Here is a 21,368-nt window from a genome sequence, read left to right on the forward strand (position 1 = left end):
AACTAACATGAGGAAAAACATGTATCTACAACCTATGCTGTATCCACAATTCTCTGGAATCTAGTGGGGGGTTTACATGTAAGAGTGGGATGCCTCTTGGAGACAACATTAAGGTGAAAAATCAATAGCTGCCAAACAAAGTGAAATGTTAGGTTTGGTCTGATACATGACAGATACCGCCTAGGCTGATTTGTCTTCAGTCAATCAAGGCTGGAACAGTTGATGACTGTCTGCTGTTGTCAGTTACCACCGCATTAGACACGTTTGGAGGACAGTAAGTCTGGCTGGTCCTGCTAATAGCCAATGAAAAGAAAGGTGTCTTCAGAATCAAGGGCTGTTACATAGCAGCTTAACGTACCATCCAATTTCACTAATGAATTTGGTAGTAACGACTACTGCCACAGAAGGGATTCATGAAGTGGATGGTGGTTTCAATAAGTGTGTTGTGTGCGGGATTAATCTCAAAGACAAAATCTCAAATACAAAAATAAAGTTGAGATACATGGACTTATCTGACGTTGATGCATAAACCATGCATTGATAACAATTAGGGCTGTGAATTGCCAGGAGAAATGCGATTTATCAACATACACCGATACAATATGTATTGTGATTCTCATGATTCTATATATTGCGATTGAATACTGTCATTTTGCTGCAATTTTATGTTCCAAACATATTGCTCACTATATGTCTGCAGCAGAGAGACAAGAGAGAGCATTAGAAAACCAGTTCGATCAGTCATGGAAATAAAAGTGCTGTAAACATGTTGGCTCATTATTTAAAAAGTTAAAAGAAGATAGAGTCATTTTCATCCTATAGATTGTTCTCCATCGATTTTTTTTCTCTCCCCATCACTTAAAAAATTAAAATGAAAATGTTTTCAGTTATGTTCCCTGGTTTCAAAATAGAATTTGTATGAAAGTGTCTAGGCCCGCTTAATGATACGGTCAGCTAAGTCTTCCTGTACTCTGAAGCAAACAAACAAGCAATTTCTATATTTTTTTACTGATCGATAGAATCCCCAAACAACGAATAGCTTTGATCATATGTTTCAACCGGGAAGGTTCTATGCATCATGTTGTGCACTTGGAGTTGGCTTAGTTGCCTCAGCAAATCAAGACTGCATATTTTACTTTCTAGCCCTGAGCATATGCAATGTTCAAGACTCTGCCAGTGTCCTCTGCATGGAGCCTGGGGCCATATCATAGTGCTGATTGTGCAGGCTGTATCATTAGAGGGTACACTGGTTGCTGTACATGGGATGCTGAGAGGGGGATAGGGAGAGAGGGATAGGGAGAGAGGGATAGGGATAGAGGGATAGGGATAGAGGGATAGGGAGAGAGGGATAGGGAGAGAGGGATAGGGAGAGAGGGATAGGGAGAGGGGGATAGGGAGAGGGGGATAGGGAGAGGGGGATAGGGAGAGGGGGATAGGGAGAGAGGGATAGGGAGAGAGGGAGAGGGAGAGGGAGAGGGAGAGGGAGAGGGGGAGAGAGATAGGGAGAGAGGGATAGGGCTGGAGGGATAGGGAGAGAGGGATAGGGAGAGGGGGATAGGGAGAGAGGGATAGGGATAGAGAGAGAGGGATAGGGAGAGAGGGATAGGGATAGAGGGGATAGGGAGATGGGGATAGGGAGAGGGGGATAGGGAGAGAGGGATAGGGATAGGGAGAGAGGGATAGGGAGAGAGGGATAGGGAGAGAGGGATAGGGAGAGGGGGATAGGGATAGGGAGAGGGGGATAGGGATAGGGAGAGGGGGATAGGGATAGGGAGAGGGGGATAGGGAGAGAGGGAGGGAGGGGGATAGGGATAGAGGGATGGGGAGAGAGGGAGAGGGATAGGGAGAGAGGGATAGAGGGATGGGGAGAGAGGGAGAGGGATAGGGAGAGAGGGATAGAGGGATAGGGAGAGAGGGATAGAGGGATGGGGAGAGAGGGAGAGGGATAGAGGGATGGGGAGAGAGGGATAGGGAGAGAGGGATAGAGGGATGGGGAGAGAGGGAGAGGGATAGGGAGAGAGGGATAGGGATAGAGATGGTATGAAGAAAGATTGGAAAACATCAGGAAGTCCAAACTGGTTGGTTGGTGGGTTCTTGTGGTGTGTGTGTTCATGGTGCTTAGATTTGTGCATTCATGTGCATTTGTGTATGAATGTGGGGGAGAGGATCAATGTTGTGGAAAATAACTGCCTCCCCTGGAAGAGCCATATCCTTGGCTTTGAATTATTCTAGAATGCCCTGGTCTGTGTCAAACAGCACTGTAACGGTAGGATATCAATTTATAGCCTTGGCCTTATAAACCTTCCCTTAGAAAGCAGGATGTCAGCCACTACAATGTCACAATAGAACTGGGAATAATACTGGACAGTGGGGTATCATATTTTTTTGGAAGCACTGGTGTCAGATTATGTCTCGACCTCCGAGCCATCGTTTATCTCTAAAGCAGAGAGTAATGCTGGTCTCAGGATTTGCAGTGAAGCATTGTCTGTAGATAGCGATTGCAGCTACGCCATTGTTAGTCCATTTGTTGGGTTCTTCTGAGGAAGTACAGGGCCTATAGAAAGTCTACGTTCCCTTGAACCTTTTTTGTTGTTGTTGCGTTACAAAGTGGGATTGAAATAGATTTCAGTAATTAATCTCCACAAAATACTCCATGATGTCATTACTGAAATAGATTTCAGTAATTAATCTCCACAAAATACTCCATGATGTCAAAGTGAAAAGAAAGTTATTTATTTTTTATAACTAAAATATAGTCGTTGCATAAGTATTCCCTCCTTTTTTTAGGCAAGCCTAAATTAGTTCAGAAGTCAAATTTGGCTTAACAAATCACATAATAAGTTATATGGACTCACTCTGTGTGAAATGAAATGGGTTGACATTATTTTAAACCCCTACCCCTTCCTCTGTCCCCCATAGGTACAACATCTTTAAGGTCCCTCAGTCAAGTACTGAATTTCAAGCACAGCTTCAAATATCCGAAAGCCTCTTATAGAAGGGCAGTGATTGGTAGATGTGTAGAAATAGCAAATCAGACATTGAATATCTCTTTAAGCATGGTCAAGTTTATAATTATGCTGTGGATTATTTATTACACCACTCAGAAACATCAAAGATACAGTCGTCCTTCTGAACTGTAATACTGCAAAAAATGTGCAAATGAAGAAACTTTTTGGCCTAAATGCAAAGCCCTGTTTGGGGCAAATGCAAGACAACACATCACTGAGTAACTGCGTCCTTATTTTCAAGCATGGTGGTGGCTGCATCATGGTATACATATACTTGACATCAGCAAAGGCTGGGGAGTTTTTCAGAATGAAAAGAAACGGCAAACTCCTAGAGAAAAACCTGCTTCAGTCTGCTTTCCCCCAGACACTGGGAGAGGAATTCACCTTTCAGTTGGACAATAACCTACAACACAAGGCCAAATCTACAGTGGATATGCTTACCAAGAAAACAGTGAATGTTCCTGAGTGGCAAAGTTACAGTTTTGACATGAATCTGCTCGAAAATGTATTCCAATACTTAACAATTGCTGTCTAGTCATAATCCCCACAGAGCTTGAATAATTTTGAAAAGAATAGTGGGCAAACATTGGACAATACAGGTGTGTGAAGCACTTATGAGACTTACCCAAGAAGACACACAGCTGTAATCACTGCCAAAGGTGTTTTTAACATGTGTTGACTCAGGGGGATGAATACTTACACTATCTAATCAAGGTACATTAGTGTTTTATTTTTCATGAATACAAAAAAAATAGAGTATTTTGAGTATTTTGTGAAGATCTTTGACAAAAAATGACAAATCCATTTTAATTGAACTTTGTAACACAACTAATATAAATCCAAGGGGGTGTAGACGTTCTATATGCCCTATAGCTGTATTTCAGTCCACATATTGCTCATTTAAAGAGTGCCTTTGTTACGTAGTCCATTAGAAAAATGAATCAGCTGAAAGTGGAAACATGTCAAGTTGTAAACAAAATACTTGCCATTATTTGTGAAGGGAATGCTTTCCCCTTTTTACCTGTTGACAGGTCTCTTCTCTATCCCTTTGAACAGTGTTTCGCTCGGGAAATGCAATTATAGCAACCATTGTGACAGCTATTAGAACCCCAAATGGCCTGTTTTTCCTGGTTCCATTTGCTCAAGTGATTTGGAAGGTGTGGCCTAAGTGAACAAGAGGCATATCAATAGTCCACCTGACACGGTTGAATTGCTGCACTAAAGACACTGGAGGACGCCATTAGAGCCTAAAACATTTTTTTTTTAAAGAGAAATGACTGATTGTTTTGAAGGTGTTTACAGTTGAAGTATCTTCACCAATTCCAGGCAGGCAGCCTACATACCTTTTTGAATGGGTCATTTTGAAGCGACCAGAAAATAATGCCGTGGCGGAGGTTTGACCAATGAGCCTTACAAACCGACAGTATATAATATGTTCAATAGGGGCAATGCTACAATCAATATCATTTCTGGAGCCACTCCTTTTCCAGCCTCCACTAGGCCCCAACTCTTAACCAGGATTAATTTCCTGCTGCCATCTGCCCATCACCATGACAACACAAGGCAGTCATACTGACTAATAGCACTACCTATCCAGGTCAAGACAGTCTTTTTGATGAAGAAAAGGTCTTGGCACCTGGTTGAACCCGTAATGCTGGCAGGACAAATTGGCTGTCTAATGTTTGGGTAATGACACCTAGAGCTGTTTTTCATCTCCTGTCCATCTCCCGTCCATCTCCTATCCATCATGTGTCACATCACATGTTATGCTTCTTCTCTGTTGAATGGCAGGGTTATTAGGATCATCTGAATCTAAGATGAAAAACATTGTTTTCCTTTAAAATAATCTTAAACATATTCTGACACTAGCTATCTTTTCATCCAATTGGCGACAGATTTTCAAGCGAATATTCTAAAATCCGCATAAAGACAATATGCACATTTTCCCACCGGTGGTGTGTTTCCACCGAACGGACTTGTTGCAGATAAAAATCAGTGCATAATGACTCTTGTCTTGGGACCTGCGCTCTAGCCAACATTTTGCAGATACAGTGCGGGTAGGCTGTGCAGGCAGGCTAGTCTACAATGATGAGATTATTATTTGTCAAATGGCAGTCAAGCATCGATCAGAATAAGAACCTCAATATTTTTTGGAAAGGAGCATCAAGATCACTGTGCACTTTCACCACCCTCTAAAGTTCTTAACTTATTTTGTCTGTAGCCCAATAAAATGCTGTCACGCCCTGACCTTAAAGAGCCTTTTTATTACTCTATTTGGTTAGGTCAGGGTGTGATTTGGGTGGGCATTCTAGTTTTTCTATTTCTTTGTTGGCCGGGTATGGTTCCCAATCAGAGGTAGCTTGTCACGCCCTGACCTTAGAATTCATGGTTTTCTTTATTATTTTGGTTAGGTCAGGGTGTGACATGGGTGATATGTGTGTATTTGTCTCTTTCTAGGGTGTTTGTACAGTCTAGTTTTTTTTAGATTTATGGGGTTGTTTCATCTAGGTGTTTATTGTTGTCTCTGATTGGGAACCATATTTAGGCAGCCATCTTCTTTGGGTATTTCGTGGGTTATTGTCTAGCCCAGTGCGGTCTATTCCACCTCGCCGCACTGACCTGGCTACGGGGACCATTCAACCAGGTAAGGTTGGGCAGGCTCGGTGCTCCAGATCTTCAGTGCGCCTTCTTGGTCCGGTCTATCCGGTGCCATCTCCACGCACAAGCCCTCCGGTGGCAACTCCCCGCACCGTGCTGCTAGAGTCTCCCATCTGTCCTGAGCTGCTAGAGTCTCCCGTCTGTCCTGAGCTGCTAGAGTCTCCCGTCTGTCCTGAGCTGCTAGAGCCGCCAGTCTGTCCTGAGCTGTCAGAGCCGCCAGTCTGTCCTGAGCCGTCAGAGCCACCAGTCTGTCCTGAGCCGTCAGTCAGCCTGGAGCTGCCAGAGCCGTCAGCCAGCAAGGAGCTGCCAGAGCCGTGAGTCAGCCAGGACCTGTCAGAGCCGTCAGTCAGCCAGGACCTGCCAGAGCCGTCAGACAGCCAGGACCTGCAAGAGCCGTCAGCCAGCAAGGAGCTGCCAGAGCCATCAGCCAGACAGGAGCTGCCAGAGCCATCAGCCAGCCAGGAGCTACCAGAGCCGTTAGCCAGCCAGGTGCTGCCAGAGCCATCAGCCAGCCAGGAGCTGCCAGAGCCGTGAGTCAGCCAGGACCTGTCAGAGCCGTCAGTCAGCCAGGACCTGCCAGAGCCGTCAGACAGCCAGGACCTGCAAGAGCCGTCAGCCAGCAAGGAGCTGCCAGAGCCATCAGCCAGCCAGGAGCTGCCAGAGCCATCAGCCAGACAGGAGCTGCCAGAGCCATCAGCCAGCCAGGAGCTACCAGAGCCGTTAGCCAGCCAGGTGCTGCCAGAGCCATCAGCCAGCCAGGAGCTGCCAGAGCCGTCAGCCAGCCAGGAGCTGCCAGAGCAGTGAGCCAGCCAGGAGCTGCCAGAGCCGTCAGTCAGTCCAGAGCTGCCCTTCAGTCCGGAGCTGTCCCTCAGTCCAGAGCTGCCCCTCAGTCCGGAGCTACCCTTCAGTCCTGAGCTACCCCTCAGTCCTGAGCTACCTCTCAGTCCTGAGATACCCTTCAGTCCTGAGCTGCCCCTCAGTCCCGAGCTGCCCCTCAGTCTGGAGCTGCCCCTCAGTCCGGAGCTGCCCCTGCCTCTTAGGTTGATGGCGAGGGTCGCCGTTCCTAGGAGGCCACAAAAGCGGACTAAGACTATGGTGGAGTGGGGTCCACGTCCAGCACCCGAGCCGCCGCCGTGAAAGAGGCCCACCTGGACCCCCCCGCTCCCCTTTAGATTAGGTTTTTGCGGCCGGACTCCACACCTTTGTGGGGGGGTACTGTCACGCCTGGGTGTGACATGGGTGATATGTGTTTTTTCTAGGGTGTTTGTACTGTTTAGGGTTTTTGGAGATTTATGGGGTTGTTTTCATCTAGGTCTTTATGTTGTTCTATGGTTGCCTAGATTGGTTCTCAATTAGAGGCAGGTGTTTATCTTTGTCTCTGATTGGGAACCATATTTAGGCAGCCATCTTCTTTGGGTATTTCGTGGGTTATAGTCTATGTGTCACATTCGTTTTGTTGTTTTTGTTTGAAGTGTTCTTTGTGTTTTTCGTCATTCAATAAAACAATGGATTCACACCACGCTGCGCTTTGGTCCACTCCATACGACGATCGTGACACAGCTGTCTATCGTTGTCTCTGATTGGGGATCATACTTAGGCAGTCTTTTTCCACCTTAGGTTTGTGGGATCTTGTTTGTGTGTAGTTGCGTTCTCTACTGTATATAGCGTCACGTTCGGCTGTAGGTTGTTATTTTTGTTTCTTGTTCATCTAATAAAATTATGTACGCTTACCACACTGCACCGTGGTCCAATCCATCTCTAAACGATCGTAACAACTGCATGCTTTCCTGAGTTGTAGTGGAAAGACCTTACACCATATTGTCGCGTGACTCCAGGTTTACTTCAATATGATGGTTTTTATATCAATATTTGCGCAGTAAGGTGTTTCCACTGCCATTTCTCACATAATTCATTGTTCCAAAACGTCCGGTTTCCATCACAGGTGTCATGATCTTTTGTTATTCGGTATGACTTTACTCACATAAAAACTGTGGATGGAAACATGGTTACTGAGATAATAGCTGTCAACATGAGACTAACAGCTTGCTAGTTGGCTTATCCCAGCTACTTATGAATAACTACAACTTGCAATTGCAATACATGTCTGTAGCAACAGCTAGTAGTGATGATTGTTTTGGTGATCTGTAAGTATGTTATGGAATGTTCAACATTTCATCATGATGACCATGTTTATAATCATTATAGTATCTTTCTTTACACCCTCATACTAATAATTATGTCATATTGAAATGTTACCCTGGCCTTCTGTAGTGAGATGAATTGGGGGGGGGGGGGGGTGTAAGAGTTCTTTGATGTGATGAGAAGCTGGGTAAGGAGAGGGCTGGTGTGTTTGACAGGGTAAGGTAGGAGGATGTTTGAGGGAATTCAAAAGGAGCTCCCCTGAACCTCAGGCCCTTATAGTTCAAAGATACAACCCTTCTCTTTGCTGAAGAATTTCCTAAAAGTCACCAGGAAGGTGGTTCTAATGGTTCTGTATCCCAGCAGGGTTGACTGCACTCCCCCTAGGCCATCCAATATGAGTCTGAGCTGCCGCCTCCACTACAGAGCTCTGCTAAAGCTAACCGATCGTCCAACCAGAGACAGGATAGTAATACATGCAGCCTGATCACACACTTAAAAGTGATAATTGACACAATAGTGCTCATAGTGACTAAAACAGAAGACTCTGTAAAGAGATTATTCTAGGCTGGGGATGTTCATAATTATTCACTAGCTATGAAATGGTGGATCAAGATCCCTGAACTGACACAATGGAACTTCCTGCTCTTATTTTTTTCAATGGAATGGTGATGATATCCTACAATTTTCATAATGGTGAAGGACTAAATAGTCCAGGTGAATGCCGTTTGATAGCCATTATCAGTTGCTTCCATCACTTAATAGACACTTAAGTGTCTGAAGACCTTTGCAGTTTTTGCACATTTTTAAACGCCTTTTACCATTCTGTCCAAGCTTATAGTCCTCAGATTGTTGTTGTTCTGCAAAACAGCTTTTAATTGTCGCCTGGTGCTGTGTCAAATATTGTACTCTGTATTCAGAACCAATGGACTAATCATGAGGAGATATTTCAGAAGAGGGAATACCTGAGAAAGCCATTGAAGCAGACTTTCCAGGGATTGCAAGATAGAGAAAGATCAAGACAAATCCAGCTAACAGCCAAGGGACTCTTAGCCGTTGAGAATGGATCAGACATCGAACAGCAGCTGTACTGATGGATTTTGTAGAGGTTAATGGTAATCGTCTTTAAGAATGTAATGTTCTTAACGAAACCTTAAAACCGCTTGCTTTTTTCACTGACTGATTGTAATCCTAAATTGTGCAACGTGACGATGGGAGTCGAAAGGAAAGTAACACACATAGACACAAAGAGATGCAAAAACCTGTCGGTCCAATTCCCAAAAGGGTTCCTGATGAATAAGCGCAAACACATTCTTCTAAAAACCAAGAATTAAAAACGCACCAAAGGGAATTCCGCTTTGAGAGACATTATTGTGAAAGCATAGACGCTTCACGGCGTTTGATAGATATCGCAGGCGTCATTAAGATCTGAATGAGGTTGTCGTTTCAGCAGCCAGCATGCAGCATGAATCAAAAAGGGCCTTTAATTAAAGCATCTCGTCTGACGGAGACAATGACACGATGACATTGAGGAGTTATGGAAGGGAGGCATCTGTCTTGATCTGATTTCAAATCATAGCCCCAGAAAACACACAGCTGTTTCATCCCAGGGCTCTTCGCTCTTAAAATATCAGGTTAATTGCCTGTGTTTTGGTGTAAGAGAATGGCAAGCTGTCTCAGAGAATCATTGTTTCACACTCTTGAACACATGCATTCGTGTGCATATCCTCTCACATGCACATGCGAGAACATTTGCAAGGCGCTCTCTCTCCCACCACACTCACTGGCGCATGGGTGGCAATTAATGATGAAGCACACTGGTGCCAATTGGTTTGATTGCTTACCAGCATCACGGTGCAGTTGACATTGGACTTGATGAGGTGTGGAGATCACATGAGATGTGCAATTACTATCTATTAAATTAATGTAAAGCTGTTGACCTTTGTCTCAGCACCAAATACATTTATATAAAGTGAATGTTTAGAAAGTGCAGAAATTCCCACTTCATATATGTCTGGCCACCCAATACATGAAATATCTATTACCAAAGCAAGATAAATAGTGAAAAAATATGGCATCTCAAATGCTTAGATATTTAGATTTAGATATATTGAGATATGCGGATGGACTCTACCAAGTCGAAGTGTTCTAATTTGTATGTAAAGGGTTATCTTATTTATCAAGTATTCTAATATCCAAGTACAAGATGATTTCATTATGTAATGTAATCATGTTCCCACGTAGTCATCCTGTGTGTAACTTGATGGGACAACAACCACTGTAACCAATTGTATGTCTTCATTAAACCTTGAGGCAGTACAATGAGCCAGTCAATATCTTTGCTAATCTACATTTGACCCCACAAGGTGAACTCATGAAGATAGAGGCATTTCCATAGTTTCAAGATTTTATTGAGCTCAAATGAGATGTTTTGATCATTTACCTTAACATACAATTTGGTTGAAAGGGCTGCGACAGTATGATACATACAATATTGTAATAACAATGGATTTGTGTAAAGCTTATCTCAACCTAACTCAAAAGTCCAATAAACATTAACTAGTAGAAATACATAAAACTTTTCTTAACTATAAACCATTGAAAGTGTAGTGTTGTTCCTAACATAGGATATTTCTAGACAAAAGACAATAGACCATTACAGGGTCACCATAGCAGATCAATGTTTCAGACATTTCACCCACAGCTCACAGTATGCAATATTCATACAAGCTTATGAAATTATTATTTCAGTATCTGAAAAGTAACTTTGAAGGGTTTTGGATTTTACGTTTTAAGATGGTTAAATGGTTGTCACTTCACATGCTGCTTATGTTGTGTTTGATGTTAGAACATGTGTTTGATGCCATTCATTGGGTGAGTTTTGAGGAATTTGAAACTGAACAAAAGTGTCTGTGCCCTATTAAAACATGTCGGTAACCCTCCTTCCCCTTGAAGATTTAACACACAATAACATGTATTACACCCTGCTATGGATGTTCCCTCCTGGAATGTCTAACATTGTAGGCCATCATTGTAAATAATAATTTGTTCTTAACTGACTTGCCTAGTTAAATAAAGGTTAAAAACATTTTTTAGAAATAATGTATTACTTTTACATGAAAAGTTTGACTATGTTGATTTAACTCATAATGTGACTCAGTACACACAGTATTATAACAATATCTACATAGGTTATAACTCTGAAATAGGACACTGTCATGTCAACTGTTGCCTGCCCTTCCCATAGGCACCGAGTACGTAATGAATTATACAGCTGAGAAATAATTCCTGTAGAAAATTATTTCTGAATGACACGCATACATTTCCTCAGCCTTGCGGAAGCGATGTAGGGGTTGTTTGTCAGCTGCTGGAGGTTTGCTTCGTGTTGACAGGTGTGCAGAGAGAGGCAAAGGCACACTGACAGGGACAATTTGCATAGCCACTAAAGAGGCAGCCTCACTGAAACAATGCATGATGTCCTTCAAACAAAGTTGTTATTTTTGGCCTTCACTCTTGTCATATTATTTCAGCACGGTCCATGTTACTGGCCTTAACTTGTCATATTGTTTCTGGGTCTTTCTCTAGGGCTGCCATCAGCGAAATGACAAGTAGAAACATCCGCATACCATTAGGTGACCATTAGGACATCCAGCATGTAACAAGGATTGTGCCAAAATCCAAATTCATATCCAGCTGTTTACCCTATCAAAGCATGCTGTTAATGCAGATGACATAGTTCAAGAAAAGTCCTGACTTTTTCAATTATCTCAAAGATTGCCCTAACCCTTAAAAAACCCACCTCCATTTGGAATTTACAGGAGCAAATCAGAAATGTCAGCATTGTAGGTTTACCTCTTAGCGTTGAAGATGGATAGATAATCACGACGTGTCATTCCGGGGGCCAATTACACAGCTTTGTGTGAAATTGGAAAACCTGTTCTCTGAGCGCTCTAATGGATGTTCTGGTCATTAGTTATTTGAGAGTCTTTTCGGGCTGTAATCAAACGTGAAACATCCTGTTAAGCTCCCATAAAGAAACAGCTGTCTCTATAAATGACCTTCTGGGTTAAAGAACCCAACATTCAGCCAGTTGGTGTTTGCCATAATTATCAATATTTTTTTATTGTTATAGCATCTCATGCATTTGAAGAGCAATTTTAGGCTGCATTTACTTTTCTTGGTTTGTCAGATAACCACAGCTTTATACAGAACACAATCACCAGTTTATTGCAAGCAGCTCCCCCACAAGATAGTAGCAGCCCAATGCAATGCCAAGCAGGTGTACTATACTTCTTTGGTTTTACATTCAGGTGTTCTCATATGTGCTTACAGTCTATTTCTGTTTCCCTTTGAACAGGAGCCCAACTGTCGAGTCAACAAGGCCCGCCTCCTCTACCACCAGCCCCTCCCCCGCACCACAAACACCACCCGTCCATTACTTCGTTGAGCCACGGCTCGCTGGCCAATCAGAGGAGCCCAAGCCCTCCCCCCTCGGCTGGCCTGGTGGCTGAGTTACAGAGCGCAGCGGAATGTGTCCAGCTGCAGGACAGCTGGGTCCTGGGCAGCAATGTGGCCCTGGAGAGCAGGTGAGTGACCCACAATGCACCTGGAGGGTTTGTGACAGTTTGTGACATCCAATACACCTGGGGATATGATGACCAATCGCACCTTTCGGGAATGACTCATCTGCAAGATCAGTATTCCAGATGAAAGCGTCGTATCTACATGTACGTTAAAGGGAAATGTAAAAAAAAAATCTTCGACATCATATTCCTCTCATCTCCAGCACATATGTGAGAAAGACACATTTCTAGATTTTGTAGTAAAAATAGGAAGATAAGGGTTTCCAATGACATCATCAACCAATTAGTAAACAATTCGTTGGCAATTAGTAAACAATTAGTAGGCAATGCATCCTCGCAATTGGTCAAAATTACATGATGCACACCGATGAAACACTTATCTTCCTTTTACTACAAAACATAGAAACGCACCAAATTGTACATATGTTGATGAATATGAAGTTGAAAAATGGTGACGTTTCCCTTTAAGTGAAGAAATAGGTTGGTTTGTTACAATCTGAATGTACATTTCTCCATGTGTCTCCTGGTGCATCTCAGTGGAACTGTTGGTTTCCTTGTCATGGGTAGCCCTTTCCTACAGTAAAATGACTAGTGGGCGCATGGGTGGAATTGTATTAATATTTTTTCATAATTAATAAACCGGTGTTTGTTATTTTTCAGTCTTCTGTGATGTATATAAAGTTTAATATTGGAATGCAAACAAAAATGGTATATACATTTAAACTCTATATCTGACATTATTTTTTTTATAGCCCATAACCATGTGTGTGAGGTGTATACTATGGTTTCAAAGTAGATTTGTTAAAGACTACCAGGAAGCACTCTAGCTGTGTTCGAATACTCATGCTAACCGCAATAACCATACTATTTGTGACATAAATTGAGTATATGGTATGCTTATTGGTCATAGTATGGATAAAGTTAGTATGCCAAAAGTTCCCGGATGTCATACTACATTCGACAAAATATGAAGTGTACAAGCAGTGGACAATATTTCTGTCCTTTTAAGGGCCCATAGTGAAATTCTACAGAAAATGGTTATGGCTTCATATTGTTTTCAGATTTGAAGAAAATGTCCAACGGGAGCGGCTACAAATTCATAGCTTTAACTAATTATGACAAATGTAATAAAGTAATGACTTTTCAAATAAGTTAACTTTCATGTTATGTTGACTGACAATTTGCTAGCTACCCTATCCTTACGAACCACATAGCATATCATTACAGCAGTATGTTAGCTAGCTACCTAACGTTAGTTGGCTACTAATACATCAAACTTGCCAGTATATTAACTATATGCTATCTAACTAACTATCCAGTGTTCATTGACTTGATTATTCCCGTCATTCATAGTTTAGCAAAGTGGTATAGTCGTTTTGCGTTTCTCAATGGACATTCGGGTGCTTTTGTAAATTTGCTCTGGCTACCTACTCCAATTTCAGAGCACTTTCCTTTGAGTGTTCGAGAGTGCAGAATAACTTCCCAGCAGCACAGTTACAGTCACAAACACTTTGGATGACATAAAAACAGCCTAACCAGCTCTGCTAGGGCGAGTAAAATGGTTAGAATGATGTGTTCTCTCATTTGTGTCTGAAAGTAGCTAGCAAGCTAGCCAACGTTAGCCAGTTAGCTTGGGTGCTTGTCTGCCATTATAAGGTCAAAACGCTCGAATCAACCCGACTCATCGGGCCAGAGTGTACAGTGTACACTGAACGATTGGAGAGCAAAACGCTCTGATTTACAAATGGACAATCTGACAACGCACTGAATTTATGAATGCCCAGAGGACATTCTGAGCGCACTCTGGCACTCCAGATTGAATTTAAGAACACACCCAAAGTCATAAAATGTCTAGCTCGTAATGTTTTATGCTAACAAGCTAGGAAGACGTTGCATAGCAACAGCATCAATTTCTGGTGGACAGGCACAGCGCTAGTATGCTCAACTGAAAGGATACCATTCGTTTAGGGTATAACGTCAACTCACTCACTTTTGTACATCGCCTTGGTCCGTACAATTGACCTTATTTTAGCGCTCAAAAAACATTATACTTCAACTGGAATGTCAATACCATTGTAAAGCACCATTTCTCCCCTTTCCAACAAAATTCATGCCGAGACCTCCACGCTGCCCGTTTCTGCATGATTCAAGAAGGCCATGAGCTCCGTCGGGTCTTTTTTTAAATGACGGGTGGGGAAGCAAAACTAATGCGTGATAGTGAGAAGGAGAGATGATGTGGGAAAACTGTTTTTTTTACATTTACATTTACATTTAATTATTATTTTTTCACTCGATCTGTCCAATTTATCACCTTATCACCTCTAAAATGTAAATAAAACACTATAAAGAGTTTATATAATGTGTCATTACATACCTATTTGAAGTTTTGTGTCGAATTTGCATCGGGTTTTTCGGGCAGTGCTAAAGTGATTTTCAGAAGTAAATAGCGGCTTTGAGAGTCATGATTGCTTGCAGTGATGACGCAAAAAAATTACTAGGTATCCCCCTCCTTACCCCCGTCACTTGTTTTTAAACGATGACAGAAGTGCTACACCTGGTGGAGAGAGATTATAAGACGGAAATAGTTGCTGTACGTTAAGGCATGACACGTCACGATGTAACGGAGGGTCCGTTTTTTCAACTTTTCTCCAATACTATAGAGCGATTACCATGTCGATCAACGCTTGAATAGAAGCGTAGTTCACACCCCATATTTTGAAGTCAACACAGTCACTATAGTCCCATTGGTTTACTTTGCAGCCTCGTTTGAATGTCTCGGTTGCGCACATTTGTACGGAATGGGGTGAGTTTACGTTACTAAAATTAACTAATAGTATATAGTATGTATTGTATACTCATTAGGTATGGAATTTCAAACACAGCTTCAAAGTGACCCTGATTTAGCCCACTGCATTAAAAGTATGTCAACTAGGTGAGTCTGTTCTATTTCTCAAAGAAACCAAATGGACAATGTACATTGCATGAAGAAATCATCTCTCACAAATACAATCTTACCTCTGGACATAATCCCTTCAACTAATGCACTATCACTAATTACTAATCATTCATAGTTCATCAACAATAAGAGATGGTTAGAGGGCCTCTGCTAGGACTTTGCCTCATCAGTTCAGTTAATCAGTTTAGAGCACCAGCAAACGTTTGAGGTGAAAGGAAATATGACCTGGAGATGGATCATTCGCAACATTTGATACGATCCAAAGCGGTTTGGCATAATGGTAATGGAAGAGCACAGGTTTCCAGAGGCTTGCCAGCCTGAAATCAGATTGATGTAACTTACAAGAAGGCACTTCGGTCTAAATAGATTATTTTTTTTCAGTTGAAGATGCCCTGCACAGGAAGCTACTTTGTCATAAGAGTCTTAAAAAAACATCAGTGTTATTTATTTCCAAACCATAAAGGGGTTTCAAAATGTCCATACCATTCCAGGAAAGTATATCACGTTCTACTTCAAATTGACACAGGTGGATGAATCCATTCCAGCCGGATGTTTCCTGGGCTCAGAGTACTCTTACACATCCTCGATACATTTGGGCCTTGACGTTTTTCTTTAGCAGCATGCAGTAAGACGCTATCATGATAGGACCAAATCAATTGGGTAATGCAGCATTTGTTCATCCAAGCTGAGGAAGACACGGCAGTTGAATACTAACATCACTGTAACCTTGACTGCCTTGCTGGTATTGACAAAACAATATGTACACACCTATCATCACCCAGGTATAGAAATTACTATCTGCAGCACGCTGTACTCTAAAGCAAGTGCCTCGCTGTGAGAAGGAACCAGGCGTCATGGTAACCTCAGGGGGCAGATGGGACGGCCTTAGCTACGCGTATAACTATGCTTGTCCAGTAAACTACTAGGTTGTTCAATGCAAACAAGAGCACCAGATAACATATATTAGGCATTCAGCATGCTGGTTTTGGTTCTGTTAACTGGCAAATAGATGCCTACAGAAATCATATCACGTATTTTCTCTGTTCAACTCATGGTGATAACTAATGCAATGGGACCAACAAGGGTCAGGGGTTTTATCATTTGCATGCATTTAGAACCTGCCTCCTTCTACCCATTGTACTATAACTTTAGTATGGCTTCAAGTATAGAACAACCACAATGACTGACCACACTAGCTAATGTTATGATTCATTAGAATGAATGAATCCTTCTACAGCCCTCATTAAAGCGGCAATCAGTGGTTGACGCAATAACTAAGCGCTTCCCTGCCCCGTTTGGATAAAAAGCTGAGGGATGGTGCTGGAGAAATGTAACCGCTCTCAAATTCATAGACAGAGCTGTGGATGCAAGGACTGACCATCATGATATCATAATTATAGTTTTTAACCATGTTTTGAGGCTTTACAGTGTTAGCGTACATTTAATTTGTTTACAAACATTGGCGTAAACAAGCTAATATTTGAGGTACGACAGTTGAACTAAGCACATGAGGAATTTAATGGGTACATATCAATAATTTACACAGTAATAGTCAAAAGTCATTCCAGGGTTTTTCTTTATTTTGACTATTTTCTACATTCTAGAAAAAAGTGAAGACATCAAAACTATGAAATAACACATATGGAATCATGTAGTAACCAAAAGAGTGTTAAACAAATCAAAATAAATGTAATTTTCTTTAAAGTAAACCCTTTGCCTTGATGACAGCTTTGCACAGATTTGGCATTCTCTCAACCAGCTTCACCTGGAATGCTTTTCCAACAGTCTTGAAGGGGTTCCCACATATGCTGAGCACTTGTTGGTTTCTTTTTCTTCACTCTGCAGTCTAACTCATCCCAAACCATCTCAATTGGGTTGAGGGCGGGTGATTGTGGAGGCCAGGTCATCTGATGCAGCACTCCATCACTCTCTTTCTTGGTCAAATAGCCCTTACACATCCTGAAGATGTGTTGGGTCATTGTCCTGTTGAAAAACACAATGATATTCCCAATAAGCCTAAACCGGATGGGATGGCGTATACTGTGGTAGCCATGCTGGTTAAGTGTACCTTGAATTCTAAATAAATCACCAACAGTGTCAACAGCAAAGCACCCCCACACCGTCACACCTCTTCCTACACGCTTCATGGTGGGAACCACACATTAGGTGATCATCTGTTCACCTACTGTGCGTCTCACGAAGACTCTGTGGTTGGAACCAAAAATCTCAAATTCTGACTAATCAAACCAAAGGACAGATTTCCACCGGTCTAATGTCCATTGCTTATGTTGCTCATGGCCCAAGCAATTTTCTTCTTATTATTGGTGTCCTTTAGTAGTGGTTTCTTTGCAGAAATTCGATGATAATAAAGGTGAAATTTAAAAAAATAAAAATGAAGGCCTGATTCACGCAGTCTCCTCTGAACAGTTGATGTTGAGATGTGTCTGTTACTTGAACTCTGTGAAGCATTTATTTGGGCTGCAATCTGAGGTGCAGTTAACTCTAATGAACTTATCCTCTGCAGCAGAGGTAACTCTGTGTGTTCCTTTCCTGTGGTGGTCCTCATGAGAGCCAGGTTCCCATAGCTCTTGGTGGTTTTTGCGACTGCACTTGAAGATACTTCCAAAGTTTCATACTTTCAATGTTCCGCATTGACTGACCTTCATGTCTCAAAGTAATGATGGACTGTCATTTCTCTTTGCTTATTTGAGCTGTTCTTGCCATAATATGGACTTGGTCTTTTACAAAATAGGGTATCTTGTCTATACCACCACTGCCTTGTCACAACACAACTGATTGTCTGAAAAGCATTAAGAGGGAATAGAATTACACAAATTAACTTTGAACAAGGCACACCTGTTCATTGAAATGCATTCCAGTTGACTACCTCATGAAGCTGGTTGAGAGAATGCCAAATCTGTGCAAAGATGTCATCAAGGCAAAGGGTGGCTACTTTGAAAAATCTCAAAAATATTTGTATTTATTTATTTACACAGTGTTTTGGTTACTACATGATTCCATGTGTGTTATTTCATAGTTTGATGTCTTCACTATTATTCTACAATGTAGAAAGTACTAAAACAATTAAGAAAAACCCTGGAATGAGTAGATGTTTCCAAACTTTTGACTGGTACTGTACGTCCAAGAATGGATGTAGCAACTGCAGATTGCCCCTTTACAAATGTGGTCTTCAAAGCATTTGCATTCTAATTTGGCACCGTTCCTTCTTACATTCATAACGAACAGTTCTTTTGACTTATTGAAAAGCTGCATCCAAGTACTAATGTGTTTATCCAAGAGGAAATGTATGGGCCCCATTATGTATTTTTATTAGACTCCCATTTCACAAGTCTCTCTCTATATAGATATTCTCAATGCAGTGTACAATGGAGTGTACAGTCATTAGGGTTCATTTAGAGCTGTTTGTCTGTGTTGTCAAAAGGTAATAGACTGACTATCATTTCCTGAAATGCCTAATGTACTGGTCACTTCTGTGCATTTATTTTTGTCATGTTCCAATATTGAGTGCGCAAAGCAGACATGCATAACTATTCAAAACAGCTGATGTTATATGATATCAGCTGTCACCTGCTTCCTTATTTTTTTACACCTCCATGTTATATTTCAGTATCCCTGCTTTGTATCCAATTTGTTGATCTTTTAAGGGATTCAACAACCTCAGTCCATAACAGGGAGTGAAATATTCTGACTCTCAAGCAAAAATACCCAACTTAAAACAATTTCCAAATTAATTGACATTTACTTGACATAAAACTAGCAAAATCTGGTAGAGTTTTAGGCTTTTAGCCGCCCTTTGAATTAAATCTAATTACTACTTTCAAAGTGAGAAATGAAGGTTTCCTAACCGAATAGATATTCTTCAGAAATTATTACACTCAAGCTTTTGTTCCAATCCATGCTGAGAACACTCCAGCTCTTCGATATAAAGTGCTCAATTAGTTGCCAATATAACCCTGTTATTACCTCCTCTGTTCTGTTCCGGACTGTTCTCTACCACTATGGATACATTCACTTCTCATAAGTGTGTGGAGGGCTTTCAATCAACCACTCCGGTTCCACTTTTTAACACTCGCCTCTATAGAAATACACACATTTTCAATTAGTGTTATACAAAGGTGCCACTGAATCCCATTTATGTGTGAATTGCTATTGGCCTCGAGAGGAAAGTCACCCAGGTCATTATCCTTTAAATGTGGTGCACTCCCAGATTAGTTTTAAAAATGAACCAAATGTGTAAAATTGGTTTATAATACATTTATACCAGATATACTATAAGTACTGTTCTCAATACGCTGCAGTTAGGCTGTCTCGTGCGTCCTGTGGAATCCAGTTAAACTCTCTGTCACACATATTCAATAAATAGCATTTGAAACGGCTATTATGACACAGCTTCATCGTTTGTGGTTCCACGCGCTACTGTTATAAATGGTCTGTCGGCCCTCATCAGATTCACCTGTCAGGGGAGTCTGCTCGTAAAATGAAATTATGTCTGGAGTCTAAAATCATGCAACGATACAATGTCAGGATGGGTGCCTTACTCCTGAAAGAATAGAGAGTAGGTCTCTGCCTTCTATGGGAAATTCTTCCAGATATATATTTTTTTAAACCTATGAAAATTATTTGTGTACTGTACATGAACTGCATTAGTAAATACTTAATTAGATTGTGGTGTTTTTAAATGATTATCATTAAAAATCAACAACAGATCATCCATCTCTCATGTTGTGACCGTGATGCACACATCTCCCAAGTACTCAAAACAACACTTTCATGTCTTAAAGCGAATCAAACAACATTACTTGGTTATGTGCAGCAGCCCGGGCGCAGTGGGGAAGCATCTCAAAATGGCGCCACTCTGATCTCTGCACCATGGCCCAGAAACACCAGGGGGCTGCCCCCTGAAATACTGTCACACAGATGTGTGCTGCTGCACTAGGTTAGCACCTGCTACCAGTTCCCCTGCTGAGAGGGCAGGTGGTTCCATAGGATAGCGGGAGGGGAAGTGGGGGTGAAGAAAAAGAGTGAAACAGAGATAGGGAGAGCTAAAAAAGAAGAAGGGAGCAAGAGTCCGAAAGAGGGAGAAAAAATAGAGGAAGGGAGAGATACTGATAGGACGAGAGAGAAAAATAGTGGGAGGGACAGTGAGAGAGAAATGGGAGAGAGAGATGGACTTAGGTGCCTGCCACATCGGTAGGCTGTCTTGGTCATGGATTAAAGAGCCGTATTATTCCATCGTTTTACCTTGAAATGCTAATGCTAACAATATGATGGCTAATAGGCAGATTACATAGTCAAAGGGTGTTTGTGCTCATTGTTTCTGATGTGCAGAAGGGCTTAGCCCAGGTCCAAATCTACCCACTGTATGTTTTGTCCTTTTTCCTCCTCAAGTGTTTCAAATGTCAAACTGATGACGAGGAAGTGAGTTGAGCAATGGAACCCGGCTCTTGCTATTACTTTTGTGCGATGGCCATTTCAAAGAGACGTCCACACTCATGCACGCATGCACACACACACATCAATAGAGCTGCCAGGATTAGCATAGTAATGTGCTTCATTTCGTCACACTCCTTCTAATTGATTACAGACGATCATCCTGTGTGTATAGCCGCAGACGTTTATCACGCCACTGTGTTTGGTAATCATTTCCAAAAGCATTTTATTTTACCCACCACTGTTAGCAGGCAGTCTGTTAGCCAAGTTAATATTCAGAACACAATACTGCAATACTGCTTTTCAACATTTTGCCATTTTATTCAACAGAACATGTGGGCCAAAAGGCAGCTTTGTGTTGCAGTGGATTTTAGTGATCTAACGCATAATTTTCACAGTAAAGTAAAAGTAAAATTTCAGGATTAAAGTAAAAGTAAAATTTCAGGATTAAGGGCAGACAAAACCATTGGTTTACTAAGAATCTTACTAAAATCATAAGGGATCAAAATGCTATGTGGGCTAAAGCAAGACGGACTGGTTCGGTAGATGATTTGATGGCTTTTAAACGTCTTC

General features: G+C 41.7%; 1 protein-coding gene across 1 annotated transcript in view; it reads left to right on the forward strand.

Annotated features, from left to right (window-relative positions):
- The window catches only part of si:dkey-237h12.3 (teneurin-3), a 167,026-nt gene that overhangs the window by 56,534 nt on the left and 89,124 nt on the right, over nucleotides 1-21,368 (forward strand). Inside the window, exon 4 of the mRNA XM_046295707.1 lies at nucleotides 12,163-12,391. Coding sequence (XP_046151663.1) covers nucleotides 12,163-12,391 — 229 coding nt within the window. The remainder of the gene's footprint in view (nucleotides 1-12,162; nucleotides 12,392-21,368) is intronic.

Source organism: Oncorhynchus gorbuscha, linkage group LG13, assembly GCF_021184085.1.
Source record: "Oncorhynchus gorbuscha isolate QuinsamMale2020 ecotype Even-year linkage group LG13, OgorEven_v1.0, whole genome shotgun sequence".
NCBI lineage: Eukaryota > Metazoa > Chordata > Actinopteri > Salmoniformes > Salmonidae > Oncorhynchus > Oncorhynchus gorbuscha.